The following is a 19,594-nucleotide window of genomic DNA, read 5'->3' on the forward strand; positions in this document are numbered from 1 at the left end:
GGTAAAGACCCTCAAATTCCGAGTGTAGGGATATAATGACTCCAGCACCGTCTTAATTTACTGGATTAATAATCAAGGCAGGGCAGCTTATAGCGAGCTGTTGGAGTATAGCGACTCCTTTAGGCACACCCGACCGGTTATACTGAGTTCTCTGCTTCTTGCTTGTCTTAACCGGTCGTCCGGGGTGCAGTCGCAAGAGCTACGTTCTCGAGGAATAGATTTGGAAACATTCTTATGGCGAGTTGGCTATATATGTATAAAGTCCAGTGACACCTCTCTACCCCCTGTCTTCTATACCGGTGTTACAGTTTATCATGCAGTATCTAATCTATTATTTTAACCCAATAGCCTAGAATTTGAGGATGCTGTCTCTGAGTACATCCCTTGACACGGTTAGGGGCAGTCCATGCCCTTACATGAAAAAGTGTTAAAAATTATCAATCATTATTAATTTGCCAATCCTGTCTATATGTTCACGCTTCAACCTGATTTATAGTGTAATAATGAATTATGCGTGTTTTTGTTACTTCTGTTGAAGAAACTATGAAATTTGTAACGCTTTGCCTGTTCAATTTTTTATAGTTGCAGGAAATGAAACATCGTTTACAATGTTGTTTAGAACGTACATAAGTATTGCCAATATATGACGCCTAACTTTCGTTGTAAATATTCGACAAAACTTGATATCGAGCAACCTAATAGACAGTTACGAAGTTGGTCCACTGTCTGAGCACTCTCGGCCAAATAGAATAGATAGTCTATACTATCTAACCCTCTAGGGTTATTGTCATAGTAAATTTTGTAGTCACAATAAATTTACTGCCATCTACCGACACAGGCTTAAAACCAAAAAAAATGTATAAAAATAAAAAATATTCATGGTGTTTCCTGTAACAGGAGCAATAAATTAAACTGGAGGCTGTACGCCTCAAACTGACCAACATTTGTTCAGCAACTTTTTAAAATTATGAAATTTTTAGATTTTACCTTTTTTATACTAATTAAATATTATCTTCAATGTACGCTGCCATCTGTGTGTTTGACATGCTTGTCACCCTTTAAACATAAAACAAATTTTGCAATACATTGCGTCTTAGAATAAACTTTAAAGTGTAATGAAAATCAAAACACAAGTTATTTTTAAAAGTTGCTGAAGTTGACCCATGTACTTTCACTGATATGTGTTCAAACGGTGTCGCCAATGCCATCTAGATGAGCATAGGCCAAAGGTGTGGCGCCATCTATTCGAGAATAACTTTTCCTTGAGTTCCGAGGCACTTATAGGATCACTCGTGCGAGTCGTGCGTCTGTCTGTCTGTCTGTCTGTTTGTTTGTCTGTCTGTCTGTCCGTCTGTCACAGCCTATTTTCTTCGAAACTACTTGACCAATTAAGTTGAAATTTGGTACACATATGTAAGTTTGTGAACCAAAGACGGACATGTAAAGTAAACAAATTAATTTTAAACATGGGGGCCACTTTTGGGGGGTAAATGAGAAAATTAAAAAATTAAAATTTTCAAACTACATCGTGTTACATATCAAATGAAAGAGGTCATTGTGAGAATCTCAAATATATTTTTTTTATAATTTTAGGATAAACAATTTAGAAGTTATTCAAGAAAATAGGCAAATCATGACCACCCCCCCCCCCCCTTTATCTTCGAAAGTACTGGGTCTAAAATTTTGAAAAAAATACACAAAGTAGATCTTTACCTATATATTACAGGAAAATCTATTAGAAATTGCAGTCAAGCGTGAGTCGGACTTAATTACTTAGTTTTTGATCCGACCCCTACGGGTTTTTTAAAGACATTTCACTCACGTTTCACATATAAAATACATTGTTTAAATTGTGTAATGTACGGAACCCTTGGAACGCGAGTCCGACTCGCACTTGGCCGGTTTTTTTACTTAGACTTTACTTATCTTATACGGAATTATATATATCTTTGTCTCGGCACTGTCCACAAAGACAAAAATAGCTGAGAAGAGGGTCACACTCACACCTATTTCAGTAATATAATAAATCTGGAAAGACAGAAACACTAGTGGGTCTAAAATTTTCCCTTTTTTAATTTTGACTGTGTAACAAGCGTTTATGAGCGAGAGTGACGCACAACAGGAAAGACGATAAAAGTCCAAAAATCATCGTAATAGTCGAATGTACAGGCGAATACATTTGCGTCGTGCAAATGATGCCATTGCATTGATTGTCCACACTAGTTACGATTTATTGTAGTTAGTTAGTAGTAGTTTAGTTAGTTAGTTATAATTGACGCGTTTAAGATAAGATACTTACGTCGGATGCCAAGGGTAACTTTAAATACAGTATTACGTTAAATGCTTCAATCCATATAGTAGCTAATCACAATCAGCCTCGAAAATTAACTATAATTAATTATTAATTAATATTGTCTTCGGTTACCGCGATAGTTACTCATGAAATAAAACGATGATAACGGATTATATCGCTCGTCCCCCGTCGCGTGTCACCCGTTGACCACGAACGCTGTAAAGGGTTCGAAACGTCGGGATGTATTATAAATTCAATATACGCGATATAATCCGTTTTCATAATTTTATTTCATAATTATATTTTTTTTCTTTACTTTATTTCTCAGTATAATAGCAATAATATCAGATTATACAGCAGGTAACCGACAGAAACGCTTGTACGAAATTACTGGCAATGCGGAGTTACGGTTCTCCACTGCCTGAAACTTCATAAATTAAGCAGCCCTAAAATAAATATTTACATAGACATCAATACAGATCAAGCTAGGTATAGCTGGCTATGGATTACTTTTATCGTAATTTCTAGAAGCTCCACTAACGACAGTTCGTTTATATTGAAAGTAGATAGAAGAAAAACTTTGTTGAATTTGATTATTCAGTTGGTAATAATGGTCTAATCTCACTAATAATGGTAGGTTAAGTAATTTAAACATATCAAATATATGAGATACCTAAACTCGTATTAGGGCGGGTGATAGGTATGTCTAATTTTATATGTTCAAGAGCTTTTATATTACAAAAACGTGAATTATATTTAAATGAAACGTAACGTCAATTTTCACAATAGATAACAATAACGATAATATTAACTCTATCCGGATCTTGTTATACAACTTTACCATAACCATGTCAAAATGTCGCGTATAGGACGGACGCCCAGCGCTGCGACGGTCACTTTCTACAAGAGAAAGTAGTCAGGATCGGCCGAGACTTGTTTTTATTTGTTCTACCAATTCCACTGGCTTGGAGAAATTGTTATTAGCAAATAGGTGTAAGTACACTGCTAACTATTACATTATCATGTAAAATATTACAGGTCATGCTAATATTAGAGGTGGTAATAAATATTGAAATGAAGAATAAACATTCAGTATTCTTGGAAGCGTGAAAATTAATTTGAGGATTTATTCCAAGAAAAGATATGTACACTAACATAAAGCACATCTAAACTTCTGAGCTTAAATTTATAGGTCTACTGTATAACTGAGGTTCAGCTACAGACTGGTTGGAGGAAAATATAATACATAACTTAAACTAGTTTTAACCCCAAAACTCAGCTACCTTCTACTAAAAAATCACCGCGTAACTTCTTTACCATGCGCCTAAGAAAAGTAGTATACCTGTAATTGTATGATTTTGGATCTGAAGCTTGAGCCAAATCTTGAATCAAATTTTTATTTTTCTTTTTTTTTTCTACGGATAAAGCTGATTGCTTGCCGATGAGAACTATAATTAGATTATAATTTTAATTTTATGGTCATGATCACAGATTTCTGTTTAAAACATCGTTGCCTACATTATTAAAATATAAATGTATTGTTTAATTAAATATTATTTTATATTCTACCAAGTTACGTTGTTGTAAGTAAGTACCCTACACACATTAGACACACTGTGTTCTGCTATCGCACAGGTGGCTAGGCTATATGTGGCCAGTGATCGGACGTTGACCTCGATGTGGGGCAGTGGGCCGTACTGCACTGGACGTGCAGCGGCATGCAGCTAGGAAACAATCGGGCCTTCTTCAAACTAATGGTATCTACGTGGTTAATTAAGGAGTCAGGAGAAAGCTGAGAGGAATAACCATTAAGAGAATGACTGAGTAAATGTTAGTATGAGGTGTGATCGCATAAAATTGCTCTAACATGTAAACAATTTTCTAAGTTTAATCTGATAAAAAATATTTTAAGTATTTATCCCCGGTTGATTAAATTAGCCCTGTTATATATAAAATATTCTTCTATTGAGGTGTGCAATAAAGAGTATTCGTGTTATATCGTATTTTATTGTAATATTCATTTTAGTTTCACTAATTTTTACCATAATAGGCTGTAAGTAAGGAATAATTACACAGATTTTGAAACAAACTTTATTTTTACTCCTGTTAACAGTTAAGATGTGCAGTTAATATGATGTATTGTGTAGGTATCGAAGTAGTTAATTTATTAATTATTAGATTAATAGAAAAGGAGCACCCTTATACGGATAATGTAGACTTTATAGCCCTTAACTTTGGGTATGCCCACTGGAGACGCGTGAACCTAACTGCTGTATTTTACTAAAGACTTAATCGATATATTTTATTTTTCTACGTTAACTCATACGTGTGACATAATAGTACCCCAAAATGGAATAATTTACATGCACATTATTAATTACGTAATTCTAAAGTTACCTACTCGTGGGTAACCAACCCAAACATTTACGTAAACGATGCATAATTCGACCGCTTTCTCGATGCATCTCACCAGTGCATGTCATTATATATTGCTTTATGCTTTATTTAAATTTCACCTTCTATTGTGAGGTGAAACGGGCTGGAGCGAGATCGGAGGAAAGCAGTGTTCGCTCGGCGTCGGCGACGACCGCCTCTTCCTATCCTGCCGCTCACGAAGCCTGCCTACTTACTGTGCGCAAGATTAAAAAAATCGTGTTCATAATTCCTGATTAGGTACATTAGTCGATATGTCGGTCAAAGTTACTCTCGCGCTGGTTCTAGCGATGGCCGCAGTGGCACACTCGGCGAGCTTTTTAGGTGAGTACTTTGTTTGATTAGTAAGTACTTGGCGTTCGCGACGCGTCAGCGGAATCGATACGATGAGTTAACTAAGTAGATGCTTAATGAGAAAGCGTGAAGTGAGATTTTGTATGCACATAGTTTAACGGAGTTTGTACTATTGAATAATGGTTTGATGACTTTGATTTCTTGTACGTGAGCCTATATGTATTATCCAATATCAACTTTTTTTGTAAACGTAGGTACGTTTTAAATGAACTATGTTTGGCAATTAATAATTCCTTCTATTTTCATTGAACACGCATATTGTCTGTTATAATATAACGTTTATTTTCTAGTTGACGTTCATGGCGTCCTTAGGTACCTACTGACTATGAATAACTATTTTGCGTTAATTTTCATGATACGTGGACATTACTGTCATACCAATTTTACGTAAATAATGTATTAATCGAGTACGAACCCACAGTAATCCAATTAGGTGAAAGAATTTCATGCTGATTGAAATTTCTGTTTTGTTTAAAATTATTGGGTATACCTAAATCACTATAACTTCGATTTTATATGATCATCCACATAGTCTGGCTATCAAAAGTTACACCTATGAAATGTATTCATGCGGCAAATCTATTTAACATATTACATATTCCTTATTTATAATGTAGTCTAATATCACATAATATGCAAGCAGTTACGTTATATATATTTTAGGATAGGTAGTAACAGTTATATAAATCGTTACAGTTGTTACACAACTAACAACACCATGACCAACATCATAGCACGCACAAAAAACAATTGCCCGGACTTTCATCAACCTTCATAATAGACTCAAAACGAAACCCAAGTACGAGTGAAAGTAGAAACTGCATGCGTGAAAGTGACCACTAAATATGCAAGTAATTTTGGACGTGTAAGAACTACGGATTGTACAATATTGAGAAATAGTTTGTTATGGATGCTTTATTTATGATTCTATTGATACTTTGAGTCGTGCTTCTACATGAGTTACGTGACTACAATTATTTATGGGCATTTTATTTTTCTACTCGTCGACTGTAATGGTTGAATTAAGATTTCGTATACCAAACCATAACTGCTTTCTTTTCATGTATGGGCTCCAACTCAACTATGTATAATATTAAATTCGATACGCTGTAGTCAACTATAAAAAAAATTGACCAATCACGTGCCGCCGCGCTCCCATAAAAAAGACTAAACGGGCAACAATGGTACTACATTTTTTGTAGTACAAATTTTTATTAATGATTTAGGTTTTATTATGATATAATCAAGCTTTTCAATCTCGTTCCTCACTTAGGCAACTCAGCAAGCTTCGTAAATACGGTACTCGACTGGAAAGCTCTATTATATCACGATTGTATAATAGTATTTTATACAATCGTGATATAATACGAGGCATGCTGAGTTGTTGAGCGTAAGACGTTTTTAAATACTACGTCGGTGGCAAACAAGGATACGGCCCGCCCGATGGTAAGCGGTCACCGTAGCCTATGGACACCTGCAACTCTCTAAACTCACTTCGTTTATTTAAGCGTCATTTAAGTAATTTAAGGGATTTATCTTAAACCAACGATTCTGACATATAAGATAACGTAAAAATTAAAAAAGGAAAGTGCTGTAGGTAAAATGTAGATAGGTAAATATTTCACGTTGAATATTATTTAAAACTCATTATCAATTTATAAACAGATTTCATAGACAAGGATATAGCGAAAAGGCTGATCGACACGCCTGAAGTCCGCAACGAGCAACCGAACCGCAACTGCATGTGCAAGGGACCAGCGTGCGTGTGCTGCGTCGACTTCAACATGACTCTCGTGGACTTGGGAGGACCAGGTACCTAGAGTTAGACCAAGATAACTCTGCAGCGATATTATAGCACAGAGCAGTGTTATATTAAACGTCATTTTATAGACATTTTTTAGTTATTTTGGTGTAACTCTACCTAATTAATTTAATTATATTTTAATTTTCCTGATTGTTCTGCCTTTTATCATTAGCTACGCTTAAAAGGTAATAAAGCTGTGCTAGTTAGTCCCAAGAAATAAAGACCAGTTTTTCATAACCCACTTCTACAGGAACTTTCACAACGGAAGGGAAACTAAACCTTGACTAAAGAGTAACTTGACTGCTAGAAATGGGGAATATTACGCGAAACTCTGCGTGGTGGCGCCACTACCACAATATGTGGGTCTATAGTGAAACAAGAAAATTGAAATTTCGTTATCTAACATCTCTGTCACTCTTGCATATTCGAGCGATAAAGAGGCAGATAGCGAAGTTTCGGATTCGCTTTTCCCGGTAGGTCCTCTGTAAACAAACCGTCTTGATGCAACAACGTCATATTTTATTATCTCTGAAAACTGTTAAAGGTACAGTATGTATAAGTTACTCTATGTTTACTAAAAAGGCTAGTGGTGCACTCTAGTGGCAGAACATTGCAGTAATATCCCCTATTCTTACATCACTCGATTCTAACAATCAGTCAGCAATTGGTAATTTCTCTCTAAACTGTATAGTAGGAAGTGATACGAGTATCTTTACCTAAATAAATAACCGGACAAGAGCGAGTCGGACTCGCGCCACAAGGGTTACGTAGTCAGAATCACAATTTTTTTTCTTAAGATCGGCTCACGCTTGGACTTCTTTTTTAATTTTTTTAATTTACCCCCAAAAATGGCCATTAAATTTAAAATTCACTTATTTTTATTACTCTACCGTCTTTGCGTCACCGACTTACGACAAATTTCGACGGTCCAGTAGTTTTGAAGCGAATTGAATGTGACAGACTGACTGACAGGACAGACACACGAGTCATCCTTTAAGGGTTCCGTTTTCTCCCTTTTGATGTACAGAACCCTAATTAATCGCTGTGAATAATGACTGTTTACATTCGAAGCTTTCTCTAACAGCATTTCTCCGAATGTTTTATTATTATTATTTTTACTTTAAGCTTCTTACTTACATCTTACATTGATATAATCCGATAATAATGATATCTGACATTACGCATACAGGCTGATTAAAGTGATACTTACAGGCAGATACTTAATCTTTCGTAGAAATGACAATGCCATTGCACTCAACACTCAATAAACAAAGTGACCCATTTTCGTTGCTTTTGAGCGTGCATTCAAAGTGGCACCTAATAGGGCCTTTACAGGGATCGCCGATCTGGATATTTATATTTCTCATTTGTAGCTTTCTTTTGATACAAAAAATCTAACCAAATAAAGCATCAAGTACCTAAGTAACTGGCAACAAAAGTGATTCAGAGTGAAGTCATTCAGAATGACATTAAAAACAAATGGCTTCACTTTTCTTGCCAGTTACTTACTTGCTTTATTTGGTTAGATTTTTGGTATCAAAAGAAAGCTACAAATCATTCTGGCAAGCTTTACATATTTCGCAATATTCCTCTTTTACCTAATTAATCTAATACGAAAGAGATGAACATAGTCGTATTTCGTCTTCATTCTTTAACTGATCGACGTTATTAATTTAAGTTTCTAAGCTCCATATTGTTATTCTTAGGCACCAACATAAAGCTAAGGAGTAATTTATCAACTTACAAGCTACTAACTTTAATCCTTTGTGAATTTCAGGGTGTGTCCACATGAAGTACGTGTCTCCAGAGGAAGGGTTTTCAGTCAACGTTTCTTATGGCAAAAATCTTATCCACAGCTCGAAAATTCAAGGTAAATTACGAAACATAAATTGATTATTAGTTTTCTTTTATTCTTGAACATTGGTTGCTTTTGATGAGATCGACGTGTGTTATTAGGTTAGTTGGAATACAAAAAAATTAAAATAGTATCCCTAACCATTTTTAAATGACTTAATAACGTCTCCTTTTTACACTTTTGTCTCTGTCCGATATTTTCCTGGGATCGTAACCATGCCGTGGTAACCATCGTCAATCGTTAACTCCAGTCGAAAAGTAAAAAAATATCGTAATGATAGATGTGAACAAATAGGCACGTGATCATTCCTATACATTCTTTTAGCGTTAACTATTATATTATAAATATTTATTTTTTATTTTTTCAGGAGCTAACCCCGCTCCAATCTGCTTGGAAGTGTTCGGCAAATTCGCCCAAGTCTGCGCGAAGTTCAGTGACCTGGCGCCTACCGCCGACGGTCTGCGGGGCTGCTTGGAACTAGAACCTCGTATATTAGGGGAGACCCAGCTAGAGTTTCCCATTGGTTGCTTCAAGTCTACTGCTGGAGGAATGGAGATGGAAGACCCACCAGCTGAGACCGAAGAGTAAGTTTTTGTGATTTGCTTGTTGATTTTTCGTGTCATGTCATCAATTACAACTTTATTAATGAAATTATGATGGCAATCTAGTACGGTTTGCGAGTAGGTATATGTTTATATATGACCAACTGTGTTCAATTAAAGGAAAAGTCAAAAGCTTTTGTTAAAGTTGAACATTCTATAATATGAAGCCCTTTAACCCTTTATAATATAAGGCATAAGGGTGCCAGGAATTATGCAAAATTAAAACTTGTCACTTTGAAATAAAGTTCAAAATCAAGTGGGAAATATATTCCCTCTGCTATATAAAGGCTTAAGAGACTTATTTATAATAGATACCAAATAAACGATGTCAGCGTCGCGTGTTCTAACAACTTAATTCACTAAGAGCAGCCGTAATCGCGAAATACTTTATTTAACCTTTTCGCCGCCATGACTTTATATAAAGTCAGTATATTTCGTGCCGAACACGCCACGACTTAATATTATGGAAGGTAGAGGTAAGGAAATGAATCTTCATGTATCTAAAAGTGACCGTAAAAAACAGTAAATAAGCGGCGCCACCATACACTGAAGTACCTAGACCATACACCAAGTATTTTATGTATGTAGATGTGCACCCGTGCGACCGTGACGGACAGAACATACGCAATGCGACAAAATTAAAAACATGTTTTAACATTCCTGACAACATACCAGAAACAACCTACGTAATTTGGTCGGCATATTTGCTGCCCCTCCCCTATTTCATCTCTACATTATTATACCTCTATGGTTCATGTCATAGAGTCTCCTTTAAATTACAATACTCTTTGGTCTCAGAGCCTACCTAGCGCCACCGGAGAGATTAGGAACTATTATTTACAGCTAAAAGCGGTCACTTTTGCAACAATTCTGCTATAATTCTGCCATAAGAGATTGGCATCCTTTCTATACCATCCATACTTGATATGTTAAGTATACGGATTGTTTACGTGCAATGGCGTTGATGACAAATTTGACATGACGTTGATGACACTTTATTACTTCATTGACGTGGCGGCGAAAAATTCAAATGGCTGTGGGTGGTGACATAATTTTTCATTAACATTTAACATGTGAATAATATTTACTTTAAAATATTTTTCATTTCCAGGACCACCGAAGAAAACACTGAAGAGAATACCGACGAAAACGGCGGTTTTGATGCTGAAACCTTCCTACTCGGTGTGTATCAAACCGCTGAGCAGGGCGTCGCCTTCCTTAGCAGCATCCTCGACCTACCCAACAAACTTAATGCCACCAGAACTACCACCACCTCCACCACCACTACTCAAAAACCAGAAGAAACCAGTCCTGCTGAGGCTTCTCAAAGAAGAGCCCCCAAGAACCTAAAACACCCCAACCAACTGTGATATCTAAATATAACAAACGACTGATCGTATTGTTTACATCAAACTAAATATGATCGCTCGGGTATTATTAAGAATGCATATCGACAACCCAGTCCTATTTTAATACTAAGTACAAAACAGCATTTTTATGTTCGCTTTTCGCACAAGGAAAAACGCTTCCTAACTGAGCAAGGTTTCCTATTTATTATTACTATTAGGTATTAAGAGTTTTATTAATAAAATAAATGTTGTAGTTTTCGTATCTTTGTATTTGTTTTGAAAAGGTTATTGATCCTATAATTATGTTTTCCCCTCACTAGCTCGGAAAGTTGTCTTTTATCCTTCAAAACAAGCGGGGAAAAACGCGTTTTATCCACTAGTGGGGAAAGTAATTTGACCTTGGATGGAGCGTGTTTAAGTAGCTTGACAGATAACAAAACGTATAACGCTCATGATAATGGTTCGTTCGATATTAATTATCATTAAATAAATGGTTCGAGAATCTAATAATAAAAAATACCAAATTTAGCTTTATTTAATGATTTTAAGTCATAAGCCTTAAAATACCATAAGAAACGTTTGTTTATGTACAATAATGTTAAAAATAATTCTGAACGCACAAGTTGAGTCGATGCAATTTCAAAACGCATCGTTGACATTTCATACGTCAGAAATGTCAAAATTGTCAACAAATTTTTTACTTAAAAACTTTTCTCACCGACTCGCGTATAAATACACAACTTCCAGAGTTTTCTGTTATAATATCGTAAAAAGATGAGTGATTCCAGTGATGAAGATGATCTAACGCCTGTGGATGTTGCACTTTCCTCGCTATAGTGAGGTGAAAAGTTTTGTGTTACACACGGGTACAAATGTATTTTACTTCTCGTGTGTTGAAACACTCGCGGGTAAAATACAACTTTGCACCCTTGTATAACAAATAACTATTTTATCCTCGAGAAAACGGGGGAGCAGCATTCGTTTCAACCTGTAGAACTGAAAAAAATAATTATATATTATTAATGATTACATACTAATCCCTTAAACGTATTATCTAGACCATTAACATTTAGAAACCAAAATGTTTATCAAAATACGTATAATGAGAGGGCGAATGGCGAAACTGACAGAGATGACAAATAGAACCAATAGAACCAATGTTTCATTTCTCAAAATTAATTATAAAACTGCAGCCATGTAGTTGATGCATTGTCTTCCAGTGAAACCTCCACTGACGACGGACTGCGAAGTAGTGTATGGCTCTTTCGTGGTCGCAGGAATGAGAGCTGCAGCCAGGCATGGATTCGCCGCCGTTCGGGTAGAAATCCACGTGATCTGTGAGCTAAATTGGATAGGTAACCGTTGACTCCGCAGTTAGTGTAGATGACTTCTGTGTAGACCTATATTAAAGTTTTTAAATATAAAATAATTACAAACCCCAAAAAAACGTCTAAAAGCCTAGATTAATACGGTACTTTCCTACTAGACGAATCTATAGATATATAGAATTTATAGTCGTCAAACAACTTTGTCAGTAGAAAACGGCGCGAAATTCAAATTTTCTATGGACGATCTTTGCGCCAATTTTTTTTTTCATCGGACGGAAAGGGCTTGACAGACTATATATCAAAACTGCACAAGTGACGTCACGCTCGAGTCATCAACTTTTTTTAGTTCTATCCGATCTATTATAGTTGGTCAAGCAAATTTTGTCAGTAAATAAGAACAAAAAAAACTATACTCATCCTTTTCTTTTGGGTGCTAGTACTAGTGTAAGACACAGATAGTATCACTCTCCCTGTCTATGTTTGAAATGAGACAAAACTATAAATATAAATTTTGTCAAAAAATAACTACTGTATGTTTTTCTAATAATTATCTGGTGGTTTATTTCGTACCTATTTTTGGTAAAATAATTTATTTTAAATACTTACAGGAAATATCCCTATTATATATAATGACATCTACTGGGACAGCGACGAGCATGTATAAAATACGCACCTTACCATTTTATGTCCGCAAAGTATGCGTGAAAACGCAGGTGTTTATTGAAACGCCTGATGGAACGCTACATGCAAAGTTTCATGATATTGATACCACTATCATAATGAGGTACGGCACATATTTTTTAACATGTTTATGCGACCAGCTGACGGTCTTTCCACCGCGATACAACCGGCTGACGATTTTTTATTTACAATAGCATCTAAACTATCATATGACAAAGTATCAAACGGGAGGCGATGACTATTTTTTTTTACGTCTCAGTGGCTGCAATTCCTCAACAAACCAACGGAGCGGCAGCTGACGTCCACGAGGGTTCATCATACGTAGCCGTTAACCACTATACGTGTTATAACCCGGGAGGCGATTAGTCATAGAAATCTGTTCCTGGCTCGCGGTCTATTCCTTTTAAATTCAAGGATTATTGACGTGGATTACGTTAACAAAAAGATAATCCGTTATCAAAGTTAAGCTTGAATTACATAGGATTAAAAAGTTACCTACCTATAGTGAGAATTGTGCATTAACAGTATTTTTATAGTAGGTTAGACCGAATTCATATTTGTATGAACGCAACGCACTGACAAATATAAATCGATTATTCAACAGAATTAAAGAATTGAATGAAGACATTTAACGGCTTCCTAGCCTAGTCGGTAGTAACCCTGCCTATGAAGAGGAGGTCCCGGGTTCAAATTCTGGTAAGGGGATTTATTACGAATGGGGCCGATACATTGGAGTCAAAATCGCATTCAGTTACACCAGCGCGCTCAGTCGTGTGGCGAATTGCGCAGTGGAAAGGCGTCCTAGATTATTTTATCTTTATCATAAACAGTAGCACTGCGAAACACGTAACAATTTCCGACGGGTTTATTGCAGTAAATCAATTATTATCAATGGGATTATGTGTTCTTAGAATGCATTGATAAATAGACGTTAAAACCTGTGGATTTTGGAGTGATACTGTCATTTTCGGCTTTAAACATAATGTACATCAAGTGCGCGTTGGTTTTGTGTGCTGCTGTGGCAGGTAGGGAAATAATATGATGACTTTTGTGAACACCAGAGTTTATAGTCATTTTTTTACATTAAAGTAAAATAAATCAAAAATATTACTCAAGTAGGAAGGGGTGGAAGGAAGAAATCAAGTAGAATCCCGGGCATTATTCCTGAGATTTGGACATGGGTGTTGTTTAAGAAGTTCAATGTCTCTAGAGGTAGATGTCGCTAGGCTGCGTCTTACAGCGTCTTACGTAGGCGAACAACTCGCGAAAGCAAAGCGAAGCGGCGCGACGCGGCGGCCCATACGGCGGCCAATGCGGCGGAACGCGAAGCGACGCGACGCGACTCAATGGCCTTGTCAGAACTGTCAGAAGTGGGCGCGTCTATTTTACACGTGCACGGGTTTGATGCTAGAAAGATATCGACCTTTTTCGTATTTAATACAGATTCTTGTATTGTGTGCTATTGTCGTGAATTTTAAGTTTAACGTTTAACGTTCTTAATAATTCAACCCCTAAGGGGGTTAAAAAGGGGATGTATGTAAGTTTATATGAAGTACAAGTTTTCGTTTAAGCTAGGAATATGAAACTTGATAAAAGGGCATTATATTAAAATAGACGAAATCTGATTGTGTTTGAAAAGTTTCTATTAATAAAGTTTGTATCGGAAGCCAACATTTTTTTTTTAAATAGTGGACTTGAAAATCTAAGTGTTGAGAGGGATTATATGGAGAACAATTTTTTTCAGTTAGGGGCTTGAAACTTCGTACTTTGTGAAAGACAAATTTTATGCGTTGTATAATTATTAACAAATAATTAACCGTCCCTACTGATATCTTTTGCTGCATAATGTTTTATGCTCATGTAAAATATATAACCACCAACATACAAATCCACGCGTACGAAGTCGCGGGCAACAGCTAGTATACTTATATAATCACGTTATGATTGTTAAATCTGTAAGTACGTAAAGCTATTGATAACTTGGTTTAATATTTTATTCGTCTTGTGGGGGTGGATTAAAAAAGAAACTTTCATCTGCTTGCATTTATTCCATTGTGTTTTCACTTTCAGCCGACGGATTTAACTTGGCACCCTTGGATGTTGAATTCCACCTCTACACCAGGTGTGTGAACAAAACAACATTTTAAACCTTTTCCCTTTTTTATGGTTCCGTACCCAAAGGGAAAAACAGGACCCTATTACTAAGACTCCGCTGTCCGTCTGTCTGTCTGTCACAAGGCTGTATCTCATGAACTGTGATAGCTAGACAGTTGAAATTTCACAGATGATGTATTTCTGTTGCCGCTACAACAACAAATACTAAAAAGTACGGAACCCTCGGTGCGCGAGTCCGACTCGCACTTGGCCGGGTTTTGTAACTTGCAATCATTTTCAATCCACAAACAAATAAAATTTACGTCACATAATAAACATAGGGTAGTTTTGATCGCGTTTTGATGTCTATCAGTCTTAGGTATCCTGGATCCAAATATTTCAATAATTCTCGAGTATGTAACAGCTTAATTCATAAAAATCCGCTCTATGGTAAACAGTATATAGTCGACGTTATAGCATTGAACTATTTTACTAACGTATAGAACGAACACAAAGAACCAATATTTTGCGCCATGAGTTGCTGCCGTTTTGGCATCAAACCATAGAAGCGGAGCGTGAATCTCACGACCTAAACGCGTAAGCACCATGAATTTTACGGCGCTTACGACGTTTTGGTCGCGTGGTACAGGTTGTTATTGCGACAATTTCATTGTTTGGTATGTCGTCTCTATTGTTATAATAACAGTGCGTTACAGTGACACGCTCCGGGGCCAAGAACAATTTGTGTCCCTATCCGTACACACATATAATAGAAAGTATTTGAATACAAACAAACCCTACATGTACACGCAGATACACAAAAACTGTGAATCTTCTCACAAGGCCGCTGTTACTCATATGAAATATACCACATCTTTTACTAGTCATGATTGTAGAAACTCGATGTCAGCATGAATTATGATTAAGTTTTTTCTCACTAGAGTTATTGCTCCAGTTTACAATTATTATTAAATTAAGCTTACATTTGACCTATCATTCCAGGTCAAACCCATATGTGAGCCAGCCTGTCACCCCGTCGTTCACTTCTTTTCTAACGACCAACTTCTCGCCTTCGCGCCGCACCTTCCTTACAATTCATAGCAATGGAGAAGGAGTCGCCGGAAACTTCAATGCCTTTGTAGTTGGAGGTCAGGACCCATACTCATAAACCTATCAACTATAGTAGGTATTAGAGTTTTGAATGATTCACAGTTAGTTTCACTAGACTTATATTGACCGGGATATAGACCGTGATTACCTTTTGTCTTATTTGTGAGCTCCCGATATTTCGACGCAGTTACATGCATCATGTTCACGGGTGACTGTCTACACAACTTTGACACCCACCCGCTATCTTCAGTCACCCGTGAACATGATGCATGTAGTCTGCGTCGAAATATCGGGAGCTCACAAATAATACAAAAGGTAATCACGGTCAATATAAGTCTATAGTAGGTATAACTACCAACATAGAAAAGAGAAGGTGTCATAGTTAACTTCGGTTCAGCATAGCATATACATTTACATATATACGCCCCACTTTTGTTAACTCATACTAATGGGTTTCGGTAGCGAAGACTATAGATTGCTCGTTCTTTCTAAACAATATGTTCATACATATATAGTGTCTAGAGATCCCGGAAATCAATTACCTTCTGGAGTTTTCCAAATCAATAACTCTGTAGGTATTTACAACTATCCTCAGATACGATAACTACATGCGATTGACTGATTACTATCTCTCACACCGTGAAGTTCATGTAGAAAATATCTTCTAAGGTTTACTCACCGCTGCGGACGTGAACGTGATCGCCGTCGACTGGAGCCGCGCCTCTTTGCTCTACACGTTAGGTCTCGCCAACGCGCCCCAGGCCGGAGAAATGATCGCAGACATCATCAACGTCCTCATCGTCAACTTTGGCTACTCCGCCGACTTGGTCACCATAGTTGGTGTTGGACTCGGGGGTCATCTCGCTGGTATCACCGCACGAGCTATCAGCGGAAATGTTGCTCATATTGTTGGTACGTTTTTTTTTTGACAGTATGAATGTTACGCCACGTTACCTACGCCTGGATTTTAACTTGAGCTACACTATAGGTATCATAGTATACTTTTATTCATTCAATTTCTTTTCGAATTAATCGGAGAACGTGGTTTTCTCATTAAAATAATTTTTAAAAAACAACGGCCAATATAACACCATAATTAGACACATAATAATGTAATTAATGTGTAAAATTTATGAAGTAATTGAATGGTCAGCTAAAAAAATATATTTTGATCAGCAAAACAATCAAACGGTCAGTAAGGGTTTGGTTAGATCAGTCTTTTGCTGACCAACAGATTTTTCTGCTGACCAAAACATCAATATCTTGCAGAACAGTTAAATCATATCTGTAATTAATTGTGTATGTAATTATACGTTTCAATAGGGTATATTACTGCAATTTTCTGCCACCAGAGTGCAGGACTAGCCTGTTTAGTAAACCATAGAGTAACTTACTGTACCTTTAACAGGTTTTTGACAAGTTTTCAGAGATAATAAAATATGACATTGATGCAGATGCACCAAGGCGGTGTGTTTACAGAGGATCTACCAGGAAACGCGAATCCGAAATTTCGCTATCTGCCTCTTTATCGCTCACATATGCAAGAGTGACAGAGATGTTAGATAAAGATTTTTTTTTTGTTTCACGATAATTTCAGATTGTGGTAGTGGCGCCCTGACGCCCCCTACGCAGAGTTTCGCGTAATATTCCCTATTGTTTTAACAGCTAATACCTACTTACCTACCTACCTACTACTGTTTTTTTTTGCGACAAAAAATGACTTTTTATTCATTTATTGAAGTGAAACTTATGCGACTTCCAACTGGCAGCGTTAAAGTCTAACGCTATGAAGTTAGCTGCATAGCTTGTATCGCGAGCGCGCAACGTATAACGCTATGAAGTTAGCTGCATAGCTTGTATTTAACGCTATGAAGTTAGCTGCGCGCGTTTAATAATCAACTTCAAGTTAAATTCAGAGTGAGTTGAAAGATTATAATTATTGAAGTGAAACTTCTTATGGGACTTCCAACTGACAGTTGCGTTTAACGTTTAACGCTACCATAGATAAAGTTTGTCTTAAAGAAACAATATGAGTTCACTAAAAATCAATTTCTACCCCTTCCTATTTTCATTTCCACATTACGAAGTTTCACTTCTTCCGCGCCGAGGGACTCCACGCACTGTTTTTTTTTATTTAATACATAAATACCTATTGGTTGACTTCGTTTTCCAGCGATCGATCCTTCTTTCCACGGCTGGACTCACCATCCCGATATTCTGACGGCTGAAGACGCTGGCGTAGTGGAGGTCCTCCACGCTACCGCCGGAATCCAGGGCTACGATTATCCTCTGGGTACCATCGACTTCTACCCCAACGGTGGAGTGTACCAGAATGGCTGTGGTGCCGACATTTCATGTGGTCACATTTTCGCATACGCATTCTACGCTGAGTCTGTTATCGCAGAGTTGAACTCAAATACTAACAACCAGTTTGTCGGTACTGCTTGCGAAAGCTATGAACAAGCCGTGGCAAATAGCTGCTCTGGCCCAAGAGATGCTATTTTCGGCGGCACTGCTGTCAAAACCAGGTAAGACTCTCTCTCTACATCCAAAAAATATATCCTAGCAAAACCTACTTCTACGGATATTGATCAGAATTTTAGGTGATCTAAGTGTTAAGTTAAGATTATAAAACCCGTTAATGAATGAATGAATGAATGAATGAATGAAATTATTTAATCCAGAAAATATTTTCATATGAGGTTAAAACATTTAAAACGAATTACATAATAATATATGATTAAATTAAATTAAGACGTACACAAACACAAAAATTTATATCTTTAAATAAGGACCTGCGTCTCGGGTCGCCCCGACACGACCCTTTTAAACGTTGATTATTAATGCTAATAATGATCACTTTAAAACCAGACTAGCTACACACTTGCTCAAAACGACGTTTTTATTCCACCGATTTTTGGCTCATAATCCTAGATATTAAACACGCGTGCTCTTTTTAGTGTATTATTCCACTCGTGCTTTTTCATTATATTATCCGACTGAGTTAAGAAGCTAACTGATTGCTAATAATATGCATGGAAAGGGAGCCTTCTTTAATTGGTCGGACTGGCGGGCACGGGCGCGCCCGACCGCCTGCGCAGTGCGCGGCCCGACCGACCCGCCCGCCGCGCCGCCCGCGGCCGGGGGAGCGAGGGCCGGCCGGCAGTACGAGTATGACAGATGAAACACACAATACTAACTGTTTTAACTATTAAAATTTGATTAATATGAAAGTTTTTTTTTTCTCGCAAGTGTGTTGAAAAACGTCGTATGAAACGCGTGTGCATTGGTCATTACACACATCGGCTTTCTTATTGCGCGCTCGCTTACAGCTCGCGCGCACAATATCGCCTCGTGTGTGATGACCAACTTAGCACACTTGTATCATAATGTACTATTACGATTGTTTCAGCGAATCTGGAATCTACACTTTCAACACCAACGCCGTTCAGCCGTTTGCCCAGGGTTAAAAGGTAATACAAAATAATGGCATAAAAGATACCTATTATCTGTAAATACATTAAATATTTGAAAGTAAACTAATTTTTATTTTTTTAAACCTATCTCGTCGAGATAATACAGAATGCTCTCTACATTTTATACCTACGAATCCATTAGCTACAAAAAAATTGTGTGGTTTTAGGAAACCACGATGCAATTAAACTTTTTTTCTGGTAGTTCGTAAAACCCG

General features: G+C 37.0%; 2 protein-coding genes across 2 annotated transcripts; both read left to right on the forward strand.

Annotated features, from left to right (window-relative positions):
- Positions 1-4,675: 4,675 nt before the first annotated feature.
- Positions 4,676-10,929, forward strand: LOC134756295 (uncharacterized). Its single transcript, XM_063693126.1, has 5 exons — positions 4,676-5,050; positions 6,746-6,892; positions 8,662-8,754; positions 9,107-9,323; positions 10,453-10,929. The coding sequence occupies exons 1-5, from the start codon at positions 4,981-4,983 to the stop codon at positions 10,709-10,711; spliced, it is 786 nt and encodes a 261-aa protein (XP_063549196.1). The 5' UTR covers positions 4,676-4,980; the 3' UTR covers positions 10,712-10,929.
- Positions 10,930-13,627: 2,698 nt separating this feature from the next.
- On the forward strand, positions 13,628-19,373 carry LOC134756297 (pancreatic triacylglycerol lipase-like). The gene is made up of 6 exons (XM_063693127.1): positions 13,628-13,724; positions 14,770-14,821; positions 15,796-15,941; positions 16,573-16,815; positions 18,077-18,431; positions 19,316-19,373. The coding sequence occupies exons 1-6, from the start codon at positions 13,682-13,684 to the stop codon at positions 19,371-19,373; spliced, it is 897 nt and encodes a 298-aa protein (XP_063549197.1). The 5' UTR covers positions 13,628-13,681.
- Positions 19,374-19,594: the final 221 nt, after the last annotated feature.

Source organism: Cydia strobilella, chromosome 3 (assembly GCF_947568885.1).
Source record: "Cydia strobilella chromosome 3, ilCydStro3.1, whole genome shotgun sequence".
Taxonomy (NCBI): Eukaryota; Metazoa; Arthropoda; class Insecta; order Lepidoptera; family Tortricidae; genus Cydia; species Cydia strobilella.